This window comes from Canis lupus, chromosome 21 (assembly GCF_003254725.2).
Source record: "Canis lupus dingo isolate Sandy chromosome 21, ASM325472v2, whole genome shotgun sequence".
In the NCBI taxonomy this organism is placed as follows: Eukaryota; Metazoa; Chordata; class Mammalia; order Carnivora; family Canidae; genus Canis; species Canis lupus.
This window is the reverse complement of record NC_064263.1, coordinates 41344262-41361801: the sequence shown is the minus strand read 5'-3', so window position 1 is coordinate 41361801 and position 17540 is coordinate 41344262. Positions and strand designations below refer to the sequence as shown.

The 17540-nt window shown below is 45.5% G+C and overlaps 1 protein-coding gene across 5 annotated transcripts; it reads right to left on the bottom strand.

Annotated features, from left to right (window-relative positions):
- Positions 1–518: 518 nt before the first annotated feature.
- LDHA (lactate dehydrogenase A) lies at positions 519–15316 on the bottom strand. Of its 5 annotated transcripts, none has more exons than XM_035703758.2 (8): positions 15207–15316; positions 9144–9293; positions 6757–6874; positions 5631–5804; positions 4812–4985; positions 3257–3374; positions 1806–1929; positions 519–1227 (listed from the first exon to the last, which is right to left on the bottom strand). In XM_035703758.2, the coding sequence occupies exons 1-8, from the start codon at positions 15273–15275 to the stop codon at positions 1063–1065; spliced, it is 1092 nt and encodes a 363-aa protein (XP_035559651.2). In that variant the 5' UTR covers positions 15276–15316; the 3' UTR covers positions 519–1062. The 5 variants fall into 5 exon arrangements, with proteins under 5 accessions (XP_035559651.2, XP_025315484.1, XP_025315482.1 ...); XM_025459699.3 differs by lacking the exon at positions 15207–15316 and adding an exon at positions 11588–11682; XM_025459697.3 differs by lacking the exon at positions 15207–15316 and adding an exon at positions 11138–11282.
- Between the last annotated feature and the right edge of the window lie 2224 nt (positions 15317–17540).

The following is a 17540-nucleotide window of genomic DNA, read 5'->3' as shown; positions in this document are numbered from 1 at the left end:
TTAGTATATTTAAATGATTGCTTATGATGAAAATGGTACCAAGACAACCCAGTCAATTTAGTCACACCCTTAATATATTGTCACATTAAAGTCTGATCATTTGGGACGCCTAAGTGGCTCAGCGGTTGGGTGTCTGCCTTTGACTCAGGGCATGATCCCTGGATCTGGGATCGTGTCCCACATCAGGCTCCCTGCATGGAGCCTGCTTCTCCCTCTGCCTGTGTCTCTCATGAATAAATAAATAAAATATTAAAAAAAAAAAAAAGTCCGATCATTTGGGAAGCCTGGGTGACTCAGTGGTTAAGCATCTGCCTTTGGCTGAGGGCGAGATCCTGGAGTCCCACATCAGGGTCCCTGTGTCTCTGCCTCTCTTTGTCTTTTCATGAATACAATCTTTTTAAAAAATAAAGTGTGATCATTAGTAAACAATACACCTTGAAAAAATCATTGCAATGTTGCTTAAGAATGTAAGTAGCAGCTTGCTTTATCTTTAGAATCACTGTTCAGAAAAAAAAGACTCACTGTTCAAAATTTATTTGGTATTTTAGTTGGTATGACAGTTGGTTGCATTGTCTTTTTACATTATATGGCAATGTACACTATATTCTGACATATATAGTACACAAAATAAGATCCTTTAGAAGAGTTATGCACAATACATGCAATATTGAATTTATACATTGGATCCCAGGATGTGACTGAAGAAGAAAAGATGGCCTAGGCATGTTGGATGTTGGGATGAAGGAATCAGAAGTTACAAAACACAGTAAATACACATCTGGTTTAAGGAGTAGCTGCAGCATATATGACATTGGCAGTGGTGCCTCCGATATTACGTTAACCAATTTAGGACTACACAAGACAGGTCTCATCCAGCATCAGGACATAGCTGCAGGGTTTTGTGAACCATTCCTATGTGTAACTTTAGGAAACTGATGTTTTTTTCTTAGGCCATTTTAATATTACGACTTGAGTAACAGGTCAGATAATAAGGACAACATACACAACCTCCAATTAAAATCTTGTTGTAGTCTAGACAGTGACATGGTACATTAGAAAATTTTAAAACTGCAGCTCCTTTTGGATCCCCCAAAGTGTATCTGCACTCTTCTTTAAACGGGCCTCTTCCTCAGGAGTCAGAGTCACCTTCACAACATCAGAGATTCCATTCTGTCCCAAGATGCAAGGAACACTAAGGAAGACATCATCTTTTATTCCATAGAGACCCTGAAGACAAAATGAAAAATATTTTATGTTTTGTTTATGCATTCTGGTTTCTCCTAAGACTTGAATTCTCTACAATTATGAAACTTATTTATTTAGTACAACTTGAGAAGTAGAAATTCCTTTCCACATTTTCAGTTAGGATGTTATGAACAGTACAAGTCATCAAAATACCAAAAGAATTTCTGTTCTAATAGAAAATCTAAATTATTGCCATTATCCATATTACTGTCAAGTTTTTATTGATAACATCCTGGCAACTCTATCTTGAGTGGGACTTCTTTTTTTCCTCCAAAGGAAAAAATTTTTCTTTTATGGTCTTCCACCTACCTCAACTTATTATCAGTAAGTTCTCAAGTATCTATGCAGTGAACATCGTACAAGAAGACAAGGTATGGTGAACACAGTATTAGTAGACATTAATCCCAAAGCTCAACCATTTCTCTCCAAAAAAGAAAACTGTGAGTGAATTATGTCACTTAAATCAACGATTGACAACGACTCTAACTGCTTTCACAGAAGAATCTTTTTTAAAAGCCAGGAAATAATGGCAAATACAGTGTATCATTACATAGACCTACCTTAATCATGGTGGAAATTGGATGCACCCGCCTAAGATTCTTCATTATACTTTCTGCCAAATCTGCCACAGAGAGTCCAATGGCCCAGGAAGTGTAGCCTTTTAGTTTGATCACCTCATAGGCACTGTAGGGTAGGGAAGGACAGGGAAAGGTAGGAAAATGTAAGGTAAGAGAAAGATACAGCTTTCACTGAACACATGCTTTATTGCAAATAATGCCAGTAAGTTCTATTATATACCTGAGTAACACTTGCCATGTATACCAGGATATTATGTATAGGGATGTTCGCAACAGTAATGTTAGTAATAGCAAAAACCCTGGCAATAAGCCCGATGATATAATAAGCTCTCCAACAGGGAATGGATAAGTTGTGGTACATACACAGAACGTATTCAATACACTGGAATGTTACAAAACTGTCAAAACAAGTAACTATACCTACATGCAAAAAAATTTGATTCTTTAAAATGTAATGCTCAATTTTAAAAAGTTACTACAAAATTACGTATAGTATTTGACTCAAGATTATTTCAAACAAAGGATGAGTTGTAGAACAGCAAGAGGAGTGAGGGAAAGAGCTCAGAACTCATGCACATCCAAGTACCAGCAGAAGACTAGTGTTTCTAACTCAACACTATGCTATACTTAGTTAACAGCCATTGTCAATGTTTCTTGGGTTGGATGGTGGGTTCACAAGTTTTTATAAGAGGGCCTTGCCTAAATCAATCGTGATTCAATATTCAATTCTATGGACCTGAGGTCCACACATGACCACATTCATGGTTTATAGTAAGTAAATCAAAACCGAAAGATTCCCTATTTAAACAATTTCTAACAGTTAATATCTACATTTTTAGCACAATTATGAACCTAGACATTGTTTGAAACTTTATAATCATTTGAACGAACAAGTTATTTGTTTCTACTCATAAAGCCTGTAACAGGAAATCAGATTTAAAAATTCTTGGGGTGCCTGGGTGGCTCAATTGGTTAAGAGTTCAACTCTTGGTTTTGGTTCAGGTCATGATCTTGATTACTTAAATAAATAAAACGTTAGATAAATAAACAGAATCTTATCCCTAATTGAACGAACCATATATGCTATTGAGGACTGAATCTCAAATAAGATAGACTTACAAGCACAAAAAGATGTATACTATACAGAACTATAGCAAAAAAAGACTTGCACTTATAATTTTCAATATCTTTATCTCTGTTTTAGTATATGTGCTGCCAAAGTGAGCACTTTATCTCTGTTTTATAGTATGTTCTTTATAAAAATTTTTAAAAGTTTATTTTTTATTATTTTTAAGTAATCTCTAAATTCAGCCAGCTAGTCAGGTGTCTCTCGAAAAATGTTTTCTAAGTACTCAAATGTTATTAAACTTTCAAACTTTAAAGTAAAAATAATGTTTTAATCTTCTGTATTGCCAAATTATGAGATCTATTACCTGTCAACCACCTGTTTGTGAACCTGTTTCCACTGTTCCTTATCTGCATCAGTGCCTAGGTCAGGGTGCAGATTCTTCAGAGAGACACCAGCAACATTTACTCCACTCCATACAGGCACTAAAAGAAACAGTATAGAATACATTTATTTCTGCACACCATCCAGCAGACAGTAATAGCATTCTAACCAGTCTTAAGGATTAATTATTAACCTGCTTCAAGTCAACACACTCCTTGCTTGCTGACTTAAGACTCCTTATCCATAACAGAAGTAATTCACCTTCTTTGAGATCTGCCGACTACTGGTCTTGGAGAATAAAGAACCACAACTTTAGGCAGCCTCGATGGCTCAGCGGTTTAGCGCCGCCTTCAGCCCAGGGCATGATCCTGGAGACCTGGGATCAAGTCCCACATCAGGCTCCCTGCATAGAGCCTGCTTCTCCCTCTGCCTGTGCCTCTGCCTCTCTCGCTCTCATGAATAAATAAAATCTTAAAAAAAACAAACAAACAAAAAAAACAAAACAAGAAATATCACAGACCACTGCATTCCCTTAACTGATTAAACCCATTCAAAACTCTCTGGGCCAAGCAGAAACCTGAGTTGGCTTTTGGATAAAAGCCTGCTTTCTCAGGGCACCTGGGGGGCTCAGTGGTTGAGCATCTGCCTTTGGCTCCAGTTGTGATCCCGGGGTCCTGGGATCGAGTCCTGCATCAGGCTCCCCACAGGGAACCTCCTTCTCCCTCTGCCTGTGTCTCTGCCTCTCTCTCTGTGACTCCTGTGAATAAACAAAATCTAAGAGTCTGTCTTCTTCCCAGGTTGCCAGCCTCCTGCATAAAGCTCATATTCCTTCCCAGTCAAAACTTGCCTCTTGAGTACTGGCCTTTTAAGCAATGAGGAGTCAAACTTGGGTTTGGAAACAAGACTAGTAATTTTGACATTTTTCTAATTATCATTTCTTATCTAGGGAGGATTACCTGCCTTGGGTAGATGGTCAAGACTACCAATGCCCTTACTCTTATGCTTTCATTGATTATAAAGCTGAGAATTTTCAGCAGATTCTAACTTGTTTTCCTAACCTATTAGGATGTTTAATCCATACATATTTGAGAAATATAGATAATATGAGATCATAAGGGGGAATTTACTTGGCATAAGTAACTGAGAACTCTGCACAAATCATAACATCCTTCAACTGTGATAGAATTTTTCCATTCACTTCATTTGGATGGGCTGACCTTTTTAGAGTCACGCAGTTTAAGTCAAGTATAGACAGCTGTGATATGAAAGGACTGAGGTCATCCTAGGAACTATCCTCTTATTTTAATATGTCATTGTAAGAAATAAAAGAAATTTCATTCCCCATCCCTCATGCCATAAAGTACCATATAAAATGGTTAAAATCTTAACATGTAATTATAGCAAAAGGCAGATTTTTAGAAACCATTCTACTCCAATGAATGGATTATCTGATTTCAGCTCTGATTTAATAATGAAACTTCTATCAATATTTTACACAGTCTTTTTGAAAACAAAAAGAGGAAATAAGTTATGCTTACCACTGGAGTCTCCATGCTCTCCAAGGACCCACCCATGACAGCTTAACGGGTGAACTCCCAACCTTTCCCCCATTAGGTAACGGAACCGGGCTGAATCCAGATTGCAACCACTTCCAATAACTCGGTTTTTGGGAAAGCCACTTATCTTCCAAGCCACATAGGTCAAGATATCCACTATGAAGAAAACATTGAGGCAAAGATACTACGTAAATTATTAGATAATGTCTGGCTACTCAAGATATATGGCTGTGTATGAATCTGGATACTGATTATGATCAATCAGTATTTTTGTTAAATTTTTAAACCTCTATATTTGCATAATACAGCAAATTCGTTAAGTATTCAAGAAGGATGGCTTAATGAAAATAAATTGTGCACCAAGAGCACCTTATTCATAAACTTACACCTCACCTAAAGACCTTCTTGGGCGAATAATTTTTAAGTTCTAAATACATTCAAGGGCATTGTACCTCCCTTTGTTATTTTAAACTCAACTTTATTTTAGGGGTGCCTGGGTGGCTCAGTTGGTTAAGCATCTGCCTTCTGCTCAGGCCATGATCCTGGATCCTGAGCGAGAGCATTGAGCTCCACATCAGGGACCCTGCTCAGTGCAGTCTCCTCTGACCCTCCCCCCTCTCATGCTGCTCTTTCTCAAATAAATAAAATCTTTAAAAAATAATAATAATAAACTTAACTATTTTAGCAAATCCATTCATACAAGGAAAATGAAAATATGAGAAATAAGCACGTGTATACAGAACATCACATAGAACACCAGTTTTACTTGAGCTCATCTATTTGTGTAATTAAGAGTCTCACCTGGATTGGAAACAACAAGCAACTTGCAGTTTGGGCTGTATTTGACAATATTAGGAATGATGAACTTAAAGATGTTCACGTTACGCTGGACCAAATTAAGACGACTTTCTCCCTCTTGCTGACGTGCCCCAGCCGTGATAATAACCAGCTTGGAGTTTGCAGTCACATTGTAGTCTAGACAAAAGTGAACAAAAACCAGATGAGGGCCTTTAAAAGAACTCTATTACCTAGCCAGCAAAAATTTGTCCCATAAACTTTTTTGTGATGGACAGTTTTATCAGTGTTTTATCATCTCCCCTACTTCCTTTCACACATAGGTAAATACAGATAAATGCCTATAATGCCACTCTCCTACCCCCATCTCCTCCTTTAGTTTTTGGCTGCTTAACATGAAGGAAGAGTGCATCAACACCTCCCTTGTAGTCTCGTTTTAGACTGTGACTTTATATTATAATATATAATGATCTGGGAAGAGTTGGAAAGAATCAAATGAGCTATATCTCCCAATTTTTTTTGCCACCTAAGCTCGTGCTCATTCTTCCATTCTCCTCTTCCTATTAACCTCTTTATTGTGATCATACCAGCCCAAAGACAGGCTGGTTTTTGTTTTTAAGCAAAGGCAACTTTACACTTATCAGGCATATCTTACTTCTAGATACCCTATGGCACAGGATGGTTAACTCAGCCCATAGATAAGCAGTCCACGGTTTTCAAGCGTTAAACAGAAGACTATTTGATTACTTATGTCCAGGTTGCCTGACAAGGGCTCATAAGTGTGAAAGGCCCAAGAATATCTGAACAGGCTCATTTACCCTATTCTCAACCTTGTATTAGTGTGTGAAAGGAGCAGGGGAAGTATATTAAATATTAGAAATAATATGGTTAAACATGGACCTGACGAGCTTTACTAATTACATTCTGATTCAGATGCTTTCCTTACTAGGACATATTGGATTTCCATTTAGAACCATTTACTAGAAATTGAAACTTTGATATAAACAGATTATCAAGGCAAAATTGTTCAAAGGCTCCTATATAAAAAATAAATCTTTGAAGTGGCAGGATTTCAAGCGTGACAGAGAATTAAGTCTAGCATAGACCACAATATAAACTTGTTGAAATCAACCTTTGCCAGAGACAATTTTTGGTGTTCTAAGGAAAAGGCTGCCGTGCTGGAGATCCATCATCTCTCCCTTCAATTTGTCTTCCATGACATCAACAAGAGCGAGTTCATCTGCCAAGTCCTAAAAGACAAAATTTTTACTCAAATGTAAAACTGCTACTTCCAAGTTTTAGAAAGGCATGCAAATTTTGTATTTCTAGCATAGAATTCTGCTACTTTATTAATATCAGGACATACTTCAAAGTAGACGCAAGTACCCATTTAAAAACGGACTCACAAAAATAAAATAAAATAAAATAAAAAATAAAAAAATAAAAAATAAAATAAAAACGGACTCACAGATGACCCATGCATAGGAAGAAGTACTGATCTCTTCTCTTCACTAAACCAACCTTTGGGGAATCCCTGGGTGGCTCAGCTGTTTAGCACCTGCCTTCGGCCCAGGGCGTGATCCTGGAGTCCCAGGATCGAGTTCCGCATCGGGCTCCCTGCATGGAGCCTGCTTCTCCCTCTGCCTGTGTCTCTGCCTTTCTCTCTCTCTCACGAATAAATAAATTCTTTAAAAAGATCCTTTCAACTGAACCTGTAAATGTTCATAGGTGCATCTCAGACCAGGAGCACCAACAATAGCTTTAATACATATGAATTGTTATAACAAAGTAGGTTATATTAGCTGAGCTAGTATAGTATAACAGATTTATTCCCCAAGTTACCAATACTACAATAACCTGGGGCATCTGCCTTCAGCTCAGGTCATGATCTCAGGGCTCTAGGATCAAGCCCCATCTCAGGCTCCCTGCTCAGCCAGGAGTCTACTTCTCCCACCCCCTCTACCCCTCCCCCTGCTTGTGCTCGTGCTTTCAAATAAATAAAATCTTCGTAAAAAAAAATATATATATATATATAATAACCTGGCAATTACTCTTATACACACCTGAGTTAGAGAGCATCACAGGAAAAGACCACAGATTATTCACAGATGTGAGATAAACATCAATGGCATCAATTTCCGATCAAGTGGGAAAGCATTAAGAATTTCGACAGGTATCCCCTCTTTTTAGAAGTTTTCATTATGCCAATTCACCTTTTTTTAAAAGACTTTATTTATTTATTCATGAAAGAGAGAGAGAGAGAGAGGTAGAGACACAGGCAGAGGGAGAAGCAGGCTCCATGTTTTGGAACCCGATGCGGGACTCGATCCCGGGACTCCAGGATCGCATCCTGGGCCGAAGGCAGGTGCTAAACCACTGAGCTACCCAGGGATCCCCCCAATTCACTTTTACACAAAATCTAATATTAGTACCTGTTTTCACCAACTGAAAGAAATCCAAAGAGGATTTTTGCTTTTATGAGAACAGGCAAAAAGCAAAATAGCATTCAGTGTTTGTTCTGCTTGAGCCCTTATTACAGAGGTTGCATACACCCTAGGTACTACCAAGCTCCTTCCCCAAGGAACCTTACCCAGCATCTCAATAGCAAGCTGTCATAGATTTGAACCGTGTGAGCATCTGTACCTTACTTTGCACATCCATTAGCAAGATGTGTCCTAAGGTATCAGAAAAGCCTAAGGTTATTTCTTGGGTCTGAAAGTGCTCAAAAAATTTTCCATGGAAATTAATGGTAATTGCCTCTTCATTTTACACCATTTCAGCTTCACAAAGGTTCCATAGGCATGCTCTCTTTTAGGATAGTGGGGGAAACTTTTACACTATGTGGCCTCTCTAAGATCACATATAAAGCAATGTGTTGTTACCCAACCTCTGCATAGCTCATTTCTGCCTTCAGTTCCTTATTTCAGTCCTTTCCTGTTCAAAAGCCAGAATTAATCATTTCACTCCCTTATTAGGAACTCCAAACCTAAACTTCAAAGATATTTTAATATTACAAACTGCCTTGATTTTTTTCTTATATAAACTAGGCTTGATTACTGTAAAACGTGTTCTTTATTCATTTACAAATTACTAAATTTGGTACCATAACTGGTACCAAAATTACTATTCAAGGTGAGGGGCAATGGAGATTTTTATGGGAGAAAGACAAGATTTCCCACAGTTAGTGTGATTTTTAATTTTACCAAATGTACGTTATCACTTTCAACTCAAAAATTACTCCAAAATAAATTTAGCTGGTTTAAAAGCATGGACTCTTCTTCATTTATAGGCAATTCATGCACATAAATACGGTAAAGTGAATTTAAGGAATTGTGTAACCTGCCTAATAACTTTTGGTACACATACCCTTTCGGTATGGCATCACACATCTCTAGTTTGTTCCACAAAAAGCTTTTTGAATGAGTGCATGAACCTGAATATTTGTATATACAATGTGATTAATACAATTCTTGGGGGGGGGGGGATGGATGGCTTCCAGAGTGATTGGCTCTCACTTACCTTCATTAAGATACTGATGGCACAAGCCATGCCAACAGCACCAACCCCAACAACTGTAATCTTATTCTGGGGGGTATGGTCTTCCTTAAGAAGATTCTGAATCAGCTGATCCTTGAGCGTTGCCATTTTGGACTTAGAACCAAAAGGAATCTATAGGGGGTAAAAAACAGTCAGTGCATCCTCTTTAAATTAACGCTATTAACCAAAAGCTGTTCCTAAAGAGCTTATTTTACTTCCTTTGGGGGTACTTGCCCCTAAAAAGGGGAAAGGAAAAAAGCCTAAACATGGATAGAGAAATGGTGAAAGACCTAATGCCAGGGTCTGGTTTGGCTAAGACCTTGGTGTAAAGGATCTCACCTTGGCATGGAAAAATAATATTGATGTTTGGGTGTAAGTATAGCTTCCTGAGGATTCACTCATCTTGACTGATTAACCCCAAGCGGGGCCGCCTGGCCTCACGCAAAAATCACTGCAGCTCAGCTCCAGTCACCAGGGCTCCCCGCAAACCCTCAAGGGAGGAGCACAGGAACGTGCAGGAAGCTCCCGTAACGGCCTCGTGGAGGCCCCCGGCTGCTGCCCGAGGCCGTGCAGAAAGCTCCACTCATGCGCACTCGCCCCTTGCAGCGGCGGAAGGCCGGCTCCGCAGGGCCCGAGGGCTCCCCGCCCCGCCCCGCCCCCGCCCCCGGCCCGCGCGGCGCCGGGCTCGTGCGCATGCTCCGCGGCTTTGCAGAGCCGGGCCCCAGCCCCGACGGCGGCGGCCGGGGGAGCCCCGCCCGCGAGCGGAAACGACCGCGAACCCGCGAGGCAGCGGCCCCGAGGCGGACTTTGGGCCTCGCCGGGGCCCAGCCGGCCGCCTCCCGCGCCGCCGCATTTTAAGCCGCAGAGGCTGCTGTTAACCAACAGGGAGGGAGGCGCCTCGTGCGGCCTCCGCCGCGATCCATGTTGCAAAGGCGTGAGGACCGGTAAGAGGAAATACCTTCAGGACAGGAAGCGGGAAAAAGAAAAAAGAAAAAAAAAAAAAAAAGCTGCAGAGGCCCGGAGCCCTAAAGTTCCTAGATCCTTGGTGGATGCCCCATTTCCGGCGCGGGGTGGGGGTGGGGGGCTTAGCTCGGCTAATCCGACCCCGCTCTGCATCCCCTGGAAAGATGATCACAGGCTGCATCGCGGAGGCCACGTCTAGTCTTGACACCACCCCCAAAGGGCAAGAATATCCGAGAGGGCGTCCAGGCAGGCAGCCCAGAGGCCCCGGGCTGGAGTCGGGTCTCTCCTTACAGATCGCGGCTATTTCTAGAAGCTGGCTTCACCAAACCTGCAGCCTGGGGCCCGGCGGGGCCGGGTGGGGGGGGCCCTGCAGAACGCGGGGCTGCTCCCCACCCCTGCCGCCCACCCTGGGGCCCCCGACGTGCCCGGACCCCCGCCCAGCGTTAGGTGGCCCCACCTCTCAAAACGAGTGGAGGGTACCAGGTGCCCTCAAGGTCCCACGTGAGACGCAGGAGGGCTCGGACCCCCGCTTCGCCTGGGCGCCGCGGAGCCCACCCAGCACCCACCGCCCGCGGCCGCTCGCAAGGTCAGCCTGCGCCGGCAGCCGCCCCGCGGGGTCCGCCCCTCCGCGTCCCGGGCTAAGAGGCGCCCCGGGCCGCGCTCCGCCTTCTTCGGACCCCGTGCCCCGCGCCAACACTCAGCTGCGGGGGCTCGGGGGGCTCGGGGCGCTCGGGAACCCGGACCTCGAGTTCGGTGCCGCTCGCCTACTTCAAGCTCAGATCGGTCCCACCCGGGCCGTCCCGCATCCACCCGGGCTTCCGACCGCCTGGGCACAGCGCACGCGTGTGCACCTGGGCTGCCCGGCCCGACCAGAGCCGCCGCCCCGGTCCGCGACCGTCCCCAGCGCCCCCCCAGGCGGGGCCCCCTCCCGGGCCGCGGCGACCAAGCCACCCGGGGGCCGCCCGCTGTCCCCGCCTCCGGCTCGGCGCGCCGGGCCCCACCGTACCCCGTACCGGGCGTGCACGTCGGGACTTGGCGGCGGCGGCGGCTCCGACTCCCGGGGCCGCGCGCGGGAGGGGCCTTAAGTGGAAGCGCGAGGCTGACGTCACGGGGGCAGCCGGGCGGACGTGCGGGAACCCACGTGTGGGTCGGGCCAGGGGCGGGCTCCGCGCGGGGCGGGGCGGGGCGGGGCGGGGGAAGCGCGGGCGGCGCGCGCCGCGGGGGGGCGCACCTGCGCACCTGCGGACCCGCGCACCTGCGGACGTCGGGGGGCGCCCGCGCCGCGGTGCCTCTGGCCCCTAGAGCCCCGCCCGCAGCCCGGATCCCGCCGGGCCGACCCTCAGGAGAGGCTTGCGCCGACTCTTGCCCCGTTTCCCACTGCCCAGAACCGCTGCTGGCACGAAGGCACTCAACAGTTTGTTGGAAGGGAGGGGATGCCTAGCGCAGCATCATTCCGTCCTTACCCAGCTCGAGTGATCCCCGAAACTTGGCGCTGCTGCTAAACCTTCCAAGTCCCCCAGCTCGCAGCGAGGCCTCAGCCCTAGTCTTTGTTGGTGCCCTTCCTTTGCCTGGCCTGCCTTCCTCCTCTAGATCTTCTTTAAACCCCACCCATCATCTGGTAACACGCGCGCGCGGACACACACACACACACACACACAGTTGGTATCTCCGTTGTCGCTGCATCTGCTGAGCTGCGTCTCCTTCAAACCGGCTTGCATTAGCGAAGGGTGGCACTCGGCTCTCCTGGCGGACAGGGATTCTCTCAAGGGCGTGCATCATTTTTCTACGTCCTCCTTTGCACCTGGGACCAACTTAGAGTCCAGTTCTGAGAAAGATCCATAATTATGGGTCTCTTGATTTTGAAGGGAACATGCCAACCTCAGTTCCAGAAAAGCAGGGCATCTTTCAAGCATGTCCTAATGGTTTTCTCATCACTCTAGGAGGCCGCGAAACCTAGGCTCTCACCTGGAACACACACAGCTGGACCAGCTGAAGGCCAGCCACAGATTCCCCATTGTTTCTCAGGGCAGGGCCATAGCAGTACTGCCTGTGGCCGCTCGGTCTTTGCAACAATGGCCTCATTCAGGTAGGCTGGGCCCCTGCCTACTTACCAGGTGTGACCGCAGCTGCTGGCAGGAAGGCAGAGCTCAAAGGATAGAAGGTACGCTGAGCAGACAGGTAAGAACTCTCACCAGGAGGACTCTAGAACGACCTCTAAAGATAATCTAGGCAGAAAGTTTACAGCCCCCTAAATTAAAACACCTCACAACTCACTCCAAGCACAGCTTCCTTCTTCTTTGCAGAACAGTAGCCTCTACTTAACTTTATAAATATGAATAAAACAAGTACCACTTACTGAATACCTCCTTTGTCTCGGGCGGCAAACTAAGTAATACCTATACTCATTTTTCACTGTATTTCTTTGGAATACGCATAATTACCCCATTTTGCAGATAAGAAGCCAAGGCTCAAAGAGATTAGTGACTTTGCGAAGGTCATACAACTAATAAGTGATTTCAGGTCATTTAGGACTGAATCCAAAGCCTATGATTTTTTTCTGTACAGGATGTTGTCCCATCTCCACCCCTCACTCCCAACTCCACAAAAGTCAAATTATGGAGGTGGCCCAGCCAGTCCTAGGCTCAGAAAGTTTTTTTACACTGAGAGACAGTAGATGCCACTGGGTGTCCCTGCCTGTCTGCTGGGCTGTGACATGAGTCTTCTCCTGCCCTGGTCCTTATACCATCTGCACTCCTGCTTTCAAGCCTTTAGACTTGGCCCGGAATTTATACCACATGGTGTCCTGAGTCTCCAGCTTACTGATGGCTGATCTTGGGACTTCTCAGCCTCCAATTGCCTAACCCAATTCCTTTTTTTTTTTTTTTTTTTTAAAGATTTTATTTATTTACTCATCAGAGACAGAGAGAGAGGCAGAGACATAGGCAGAGGGAAAAACGGGCTTCCTGTGGGGAGCCTGATGTGGGACTCAATCCCAGGACCCTGGGATCACACCCTGGGCCAAAGCCTGCCACTCAACCACTGAGCCACCCAGGTGCCCCGCAAATTCCGTATAATAAATTTCATTACATCTATTGGTTCTGTTTCTCTGGAGAACCCTAGTACATTCCACGTAGAAGAATTTCTATACTGGGACATCTGGGTGGCTCAGTGGTTGAGCGTCTGCCTTTGGCTCAGGGCGTGATCCCGGAGTCCGGGGGTCGAGTCCCACATCGGGCTCCCTGCATGAAGCCTGCCTCTCCTCTGCCTGTGTCTCCCTATCTCTCTGTGTGTCTCTCATGAATAAATAAATAAAATCTTAAAAATAAATAAATTTTAAAAAGAAGAATTTCTATACTAAAGCCCAAACAGAATGTAGGACCCATGGGATGAGTCAGAAAAGCACTGTTTCAGAGGGCAGAACAGACTTTTCCAACTTAACAAAGTGTTCTTCAAGGATGGCCCTTTTAGGGGATCCCTGGGTGGCTCGGTGGTTTTAGCGCCTGCCTTTGGCCCAGGGCGTGATCTTGGAGTCCTGGGATCAAGTCCCACATTAGGCTCCCTGCATGGAGCCTGCTTCTCCCTCTGCCTGTGTCTGTCCGCCTCCCCCCCTCATCCCCCGTCCGCCCGCCCCCTTCTCTCATGAATAAATTAATTAAAAAAAAAAAAAGAATGGCCCTCTTAAAAGGGAACATCTCACAAAGAGGTGGCTTGAGCAGGGGACAGGCTGGCCTCAGAGAGTGAGTGGTACTCAGTAACCAATATAAGATTTTCCTAAAATGGTCCTGGCCAAAGAATGGTATCCACCCGAAAGACAGTGCTGAGTCATTCCTTCATTAAGTGTTTGTTACAGTCCTCTTCAAGAAAGTTCAATGGCTCCCCATTCAAGGGCTTCAATATTAAAATCCAAATTCCTTGGAAGGCCCTCTAGGCCCTCTGTCATCCAGTGCCCACATCCTCTCTTTGGCTTTATCTCCTATTTTCCTGCATGCTTCCTATATGGCAGTCCCAAGGCTCCTTCTGCCTTCCCCATCTATGCCATGCACTTCTACCTAGGCCCATCCTTCTGCCGGAATGTTCTCCACCTTGCCACCATCCCGACCCTCCCAAAACCCACGTACTTATAGATCAAGTGCTATTGCTTGAGCTTTATATTAAGCTAATTCTTATCGCTGTCCCTTTCTTTTTCTCACTAGACTGTGAGCTCCTCGTGGACAGAAACTTTCTCATTTATCTCCATACTCCCAGCACGTGCATTTATTTGTTTTATAAATATATTTTGAATTAGGTGCCTACTATGCAAAGGGCACTATGCTAGGTGCTGGGGTATAACAATGAATAGACAAATTTATATGTCTTCAAAGACTATAGTATTTAATGAGGGGAGACCAACAGCACCTCTATGGTTAAAATATAAGATAGAGGGATACCTGGGTGCTCAGTGGTTGAGCGTCGGCCTTCAGCTTGGGTCATGGTCCCAGGGTCCTGGGATGGAGTCCCGTATGGGCTCCCCGTGGGGAGCCTGCTTCTCCCTCTGCCCGTATCTCTGCCTCTCTCTCTGTGTGTCTCTTGTGAGTAAATAAATAAAATTAAAAAAAAAATGTAAGATAGACTAGAACACTACCACAAAAGAGGCAGAAAAAATTTGCTCTAGCATTCAGAAGAGAGAAAGGTCCTTTGGCCAGGAATATCAGAGAAGGCTTTCTAGGAGAGGCAGCATCTGAGCTTTGCCCAGAAAAAGAAAGACTTCAATTGCTGAAGATCAGGTGTCGAGAAAGCAGAGAATGCAGTGTGAGCAAATGAATGGAGGCAGGAAATTCGAAGTGTGTCTAGTGAATTTTTAGCTTTAAATGCCAGACTATGAAATTTGGGTGTTTTTGTTGTTTTTTGGTGGTCAGTGGAAGTCCTAGATGTTTTTGGAGAATGGGAGAGATAGAGTGAATGCAAAGTAGTTACAAGGTCATGGAAAGTTTTGTAAATAATACAGAAGAAGCTCAGAACGTTTAACTCTAACCACAACTGCACAAGACATTCACTTCCCTGACACACCCTCCACAGCCCCCACAGTCTCTCCTTTTTTTTCACCTGTTTCATGTTTGCAAAGCAGATGGCTTTCCTGAGTTGCCCAAGGGCCCAAGATGCAGACAATCTCATCAGTCTCTGTTCCTGACAGGCCAGGCGCTGCTGTGCATGTGCCAAGAGAGCAGGTGCCTGCCCCTGGAAGACTGCTTCGGTCATCCCCCCACGCCCATCACCTATCACGTGATGGGAGTGGAAGCCAAAGACTCCACCCTGGCTCCTCAAATGCTCCTGGGTGTCCTATATTGGTACCCTGGTGCCTCCCCCCACCCTTCACCCCACCCCTCTTGCAGGCTGCCCTCGTTGTCAGGTGCTGATTCTCTTTTTGGCTTGCATTGTTATTCCCTCCAGAGTTCATTCCTTACGTGTTCATTTTTTTTCTTTTATTTATTTATGATAGTCACACACACACAGAGAGAGAGAGAGGCAGAGACACAGGCAGAGGGAGAAGCAGGCCCCATGCACCGACGTGGTGCCCGACGTGGGAGCCCGACGTGGGATTCGATCCCGAGTCTCCAGGATCGCGCCCTGGACCAAAGGCAGGCGCCAAACCGCTACGCCACCCAGGGATCCCCCCTTACGTGTTCACCTAACAGAATCCACCTCAGAAACTCTGGATTCTTTTTTCTATAGACCGAATGTGGGATCCCTCGGTGGCGCAGTGGTTTAGCGCCTGCCTTTGGCCCAGGGCATGATCCTGGAGACCCAGGATCGAATCCTACATCAGGCTCCCGGTGCATGGAGCCGGCTCCTCCCTCTGCCTGTGTCTCTGCCTCTCTCTCTCTCTCTGTGTGACTATCATAAATACATAAAAATTTATAAAAAAAAAAAAGAGCGAATGTTTGTGGGCCCCCTGCCCTCCCCACCACCACTCAGATGTTGAAACCTAATCCCTAATGTGATGGTATTGAGAGGTGGAGCCTTTAGGAGGTGATTAGAACATGAGGGTGGAGTCTTCATGAATGGGATTAGTGCCCCTTTCTGTCTCCTTTTTTTTTTTTTAAGATTTTATTTATTTATTCATGAGAGACGCGCACACACACACACACAGAGGCAGAGACACAGGCAGAGGGAGAAGCAGGCTCTCTGTGGGGAGCCCAATGCGGGACTCCATCCTAGGACCCCAGGATCACACCCTGAGCCAAAGGCGGACTCTCAACCACTGAGCCACCCAGGTGTCCCGATTAGTGCCCTTAAAAAAGAGGGGCTCCTTTGCCCCTTCTGTCGTGTGAAGACACAGTGAAAAGATAGCTGTTGATGAACTTGGAAGTGAGCCCTCGCCAGACATCTGCTGAAGCCTGGGTCTTGGACTTCCCAGACTCCAGAACTGTGAGAAATAAGTTTCTGGTGTTTATAAGCCACCCAATCTGTGGAATTTTGTTACAGCAGCCTGAAAGGACTAAAGCACCTTACAGTCACTTCCTATCAAAGGAAGAGAAATGAGACCTGTGCCTTTTTCTCTCCATCCTACCCTGGCAGGGCGTGAGCCTCAAGTTTTCCATCACATTTCCATCACATTTCCATCACATTCCAAGGCAAAGACTGTCACCAGAATATAAGTGGCTTCAAAACTGAGGACCCCTAAAATCAGTGCTACAGAAGGAGTCCTAGGGCCTCTCCAAGCTACACAATCCCCAGCATAACATAAAATGTCCCTTATCTAATCACCGCAGGGAGGATTGTGGGAAGCCGTGATAACCTTTTTTTCTAACATCTTGGGTGTTAAGGACAGTGACAGGCATGGCTTAGCAAAGATGAGTGGGCAGCCTGGTGGCGAGGTGACACTGCCCTGAAGGTCAGCAGACCTGGGTTCTTGCCCTGGATTGGTCATGGACCTCTGAGTGCCATTGTGGCAGTCACATTCCTTCTGTAGTCTCAACATCCTAGACTAAACATATGAGGGTCTCTGCCAGTTTTAGCATCTAGGGAGCCTTTGAGTTACTGAACCAACCTCTGCACATACCTTCATTTTTACAGTTGCTCAGAACTCAGAGGCAAAGCCACCTTCCATTTTGGGAAATGATTTGGGCTGCTTCTGGGGTGGAGGCCGACATTTGAGGGGCCCGGCTGCTCCCATGGCAACTGGAACCCCATGGCTAGCATTCTCCTGTCCCCCCATATTAGTTCCAAAACTGAGTTCAAACTTCCCAAGGCACGGTTGGGTGTTGAATTGGTTCACGAAAAGTCCCAGTGGGCTTTGAAGACAAATTACTGATAATAGGAACCCATCTCTCTTTGATTCGTTAAGGAATTCTTTAAACCTTACCAAATGGGAAATTACATTCCAAGCCCTCGCTCAAAAAAGAAGGCTAGGGACCCCTGGGTGGCTCAGCAGTTGAG

What these genes read in the sequence shown, in the direction of transcription:
- LDHA (XM_035703758.2), bottom strand. Translation starts at nt 15,275, where the DNA reads ATGAGATTGTCTGCATCTTGGGCCCTTGGGCAACTCAGGAAAGCCATC. An exon ending in GCTTTGCAAACATGAAACAG is followed by an intron (nt 9,294 to 15,206) that starts GTGAAAAAAAAG and finishes TACCCCCTATAG; the next exon opens with ATTCCTTTTGGTTCTAAGTC. An exon ending in AGAGCATGGAGACTCCAGTG is followed by an intron (nt 3,375 to 4,811) that starts GTAAGCATAACT and finishes TGTTTCTTTTAG; the next exon opens with TGCCTGTATGGAGTGGAGTA.